The sequence below is a fragment of the Solanum stenotomum genome, chromosome 8 (genome assembly GCF_019186545.1).
Source record: "Solanum stenotomum isolate F172 chromosome 8, ASM1918654v1, whole genome shotgun sequence".
NCBI classification, from domain to species: domain Eukaryota; kingdom Viridiplantae; phylum Streptophyta; class Magnoliopsida; order Solanales; family Solanaceae; genus Solanum; species Solanum stenotomum.
Window position 1 is genome coordinate 19,971,244 of NC_064289.1, and position 1,635 is coordinate 19,972,878.

The window sequence follows — 1,635 nt, forward strand, 5'->3', positions numbered from 1 at the left end:
ATGATCGAACTTCGAACACCATATAAAAAACAAAAATAATCCTATGTCTATGGGTATAAATATAGAACTTTTATAATATAAGGGACGTAAATATTTGATTTTAAAATATGTAGGAGCTATCCGTAATTAAGTAATACCATGAGAGCATTTAGTGTAATTAATTAAACTTTTTATTCACTATATATCATACACTTTCTCTTTCATTATTCAGAATATCCGTCATCTTTATCCTACGCAACACACATCTCAAAGCTAACAGAATCATTTTTTCCTCCTGGCCAATATGTGCACATTAGAAAAAACCGGTAACATCTTCTATCTTACGCTTACCGGCGACGACGAGCACCGGTTGAATCCTACTCTCATCGCGACCCTCCGATCAACACTAGCGCAAGTTAAATCCCAATCCGTGAAGGGTTCTGTTCTAATAACCAAAGCCGATGGAAGATTCTTCTCCAACGGCTTTGATCTAAAGTATGCACAAGCCGGCGGCTCAGAAAAAGCTGCTGCCGATCGACTTATGAACATGGTGGGTTTGTTAAAGCCAGTGGTTGCCGATTTCATGTCTCTCCCGATTCCAACCATCGCTGCCGTTACCGGCCACGCTGCGGCGGCAGGGCTGTTGTTAGCGATGAGTCATGATTATATAACGATGAGATCGGATAAAGGCGTGTTGTATATGAGTGAATTGGATATAGGAATGACTTTGCCGGATTATTTCATGGCGATGATAAGGTCTAAGATTGGATCGGCAGGTGCTCGGCGGGATTTGGTGTTGAAAACGGCGAAGATTAGGGGAGAGGAGGCGGTGAGGCTGGGGATGGTGGATTCGGCGCATGGTACGGCGGAGGAGACGGTGGATGCGGCGGTGCGACTGGCGGAGGAGCTGGGGAAAAAGCGTTGGGATGGTAAAGTGTATGCAGAGATGAGGAAATCGTTGTTTCCGGAATTGTGCGGACTTTTAGGGTTGAAAGACGTTGCAGTTTTGCCTTCACACCTTTGAGTGAGGGCCATTTTCTTCCCTTTTTTACAGTCAGAAAATATTGATAATAATTGTTACTAGTACTTCTGGAGTTTGGATTTGTGTAGTTTCGTCTAATATTTAATTATCGATTTTAAGCACCTCCTGCGTGTATCATTTTCGTCTAATATTTAATTATCAATTTTAAGCACCTCCTGTGTGTATCATTTTCGTTTCGATATACATGATATTAGTATAAAGTTTAAAAGGAAAAACAATACTTTTAAAAATTTATAATCTAAATTATTTATGTTAATACAAAAATACATTGTTTGTTCTACTAATAGAATTAATCAAAGTAAATAATATATTTGTAATTGAAATGCATTTAAATAAAGCTTGATTAGCCAAAATCTGGAGGTGGTGTTGATGAAATGATTTCGGAGTGGTTTTATTTTTGAAAGATAATATTTTAGTATAACAATTGACAGTTTGATAAGTAAGTGTTTAACATATTGCTAATAATGTATGAATCAACACAAAAATGCCAAACTACTTTTATGAGACGCATCACTAGGATTTTATGGTTGAGAATCATCCTTTCTTGATTTTATTGAATTAAAAATAAATGTCATTTAATTATAAGAAGTAACGATTGAGTTGTCTTTGAAATA

The 1,635-nt window shown here is 37.1% G+C and overlaps 1 protein-coding gene across 1 annotated transcript; it reads left to right on the forward strand.

Moving 5' to 3' along the window:
- Positions 1-201: 201 nt before the first annotated feature.
- Positions 202-1,172, forward strand: LOC125872416 (enoyl-CoA delta isomerase 2, peroxisomal-like). Its single transcript, XM_049553144.1, has one exon. It carries the CDS (start codon positions 284-286, stop codon positions 1,001-1,003), a length of 720 nt encoding a protein of 239 aa, XP_049409101.1. The 5' UTR covers positions 202-283; the 3' UTR covers positions 1,004-1,172.
- Positions 1,173-1,635: the final 463 nt, after the last annotated feature.

What these genes read in the sequence shown, in the direction of transcription:
- LOC125872416 (XM_049553144.1), top strand. Translation starts at nt 284, where the DNA reads ATGTGCACATTAGAAAAAACCGGTAACATCTTCTATCTTACGCTTACC.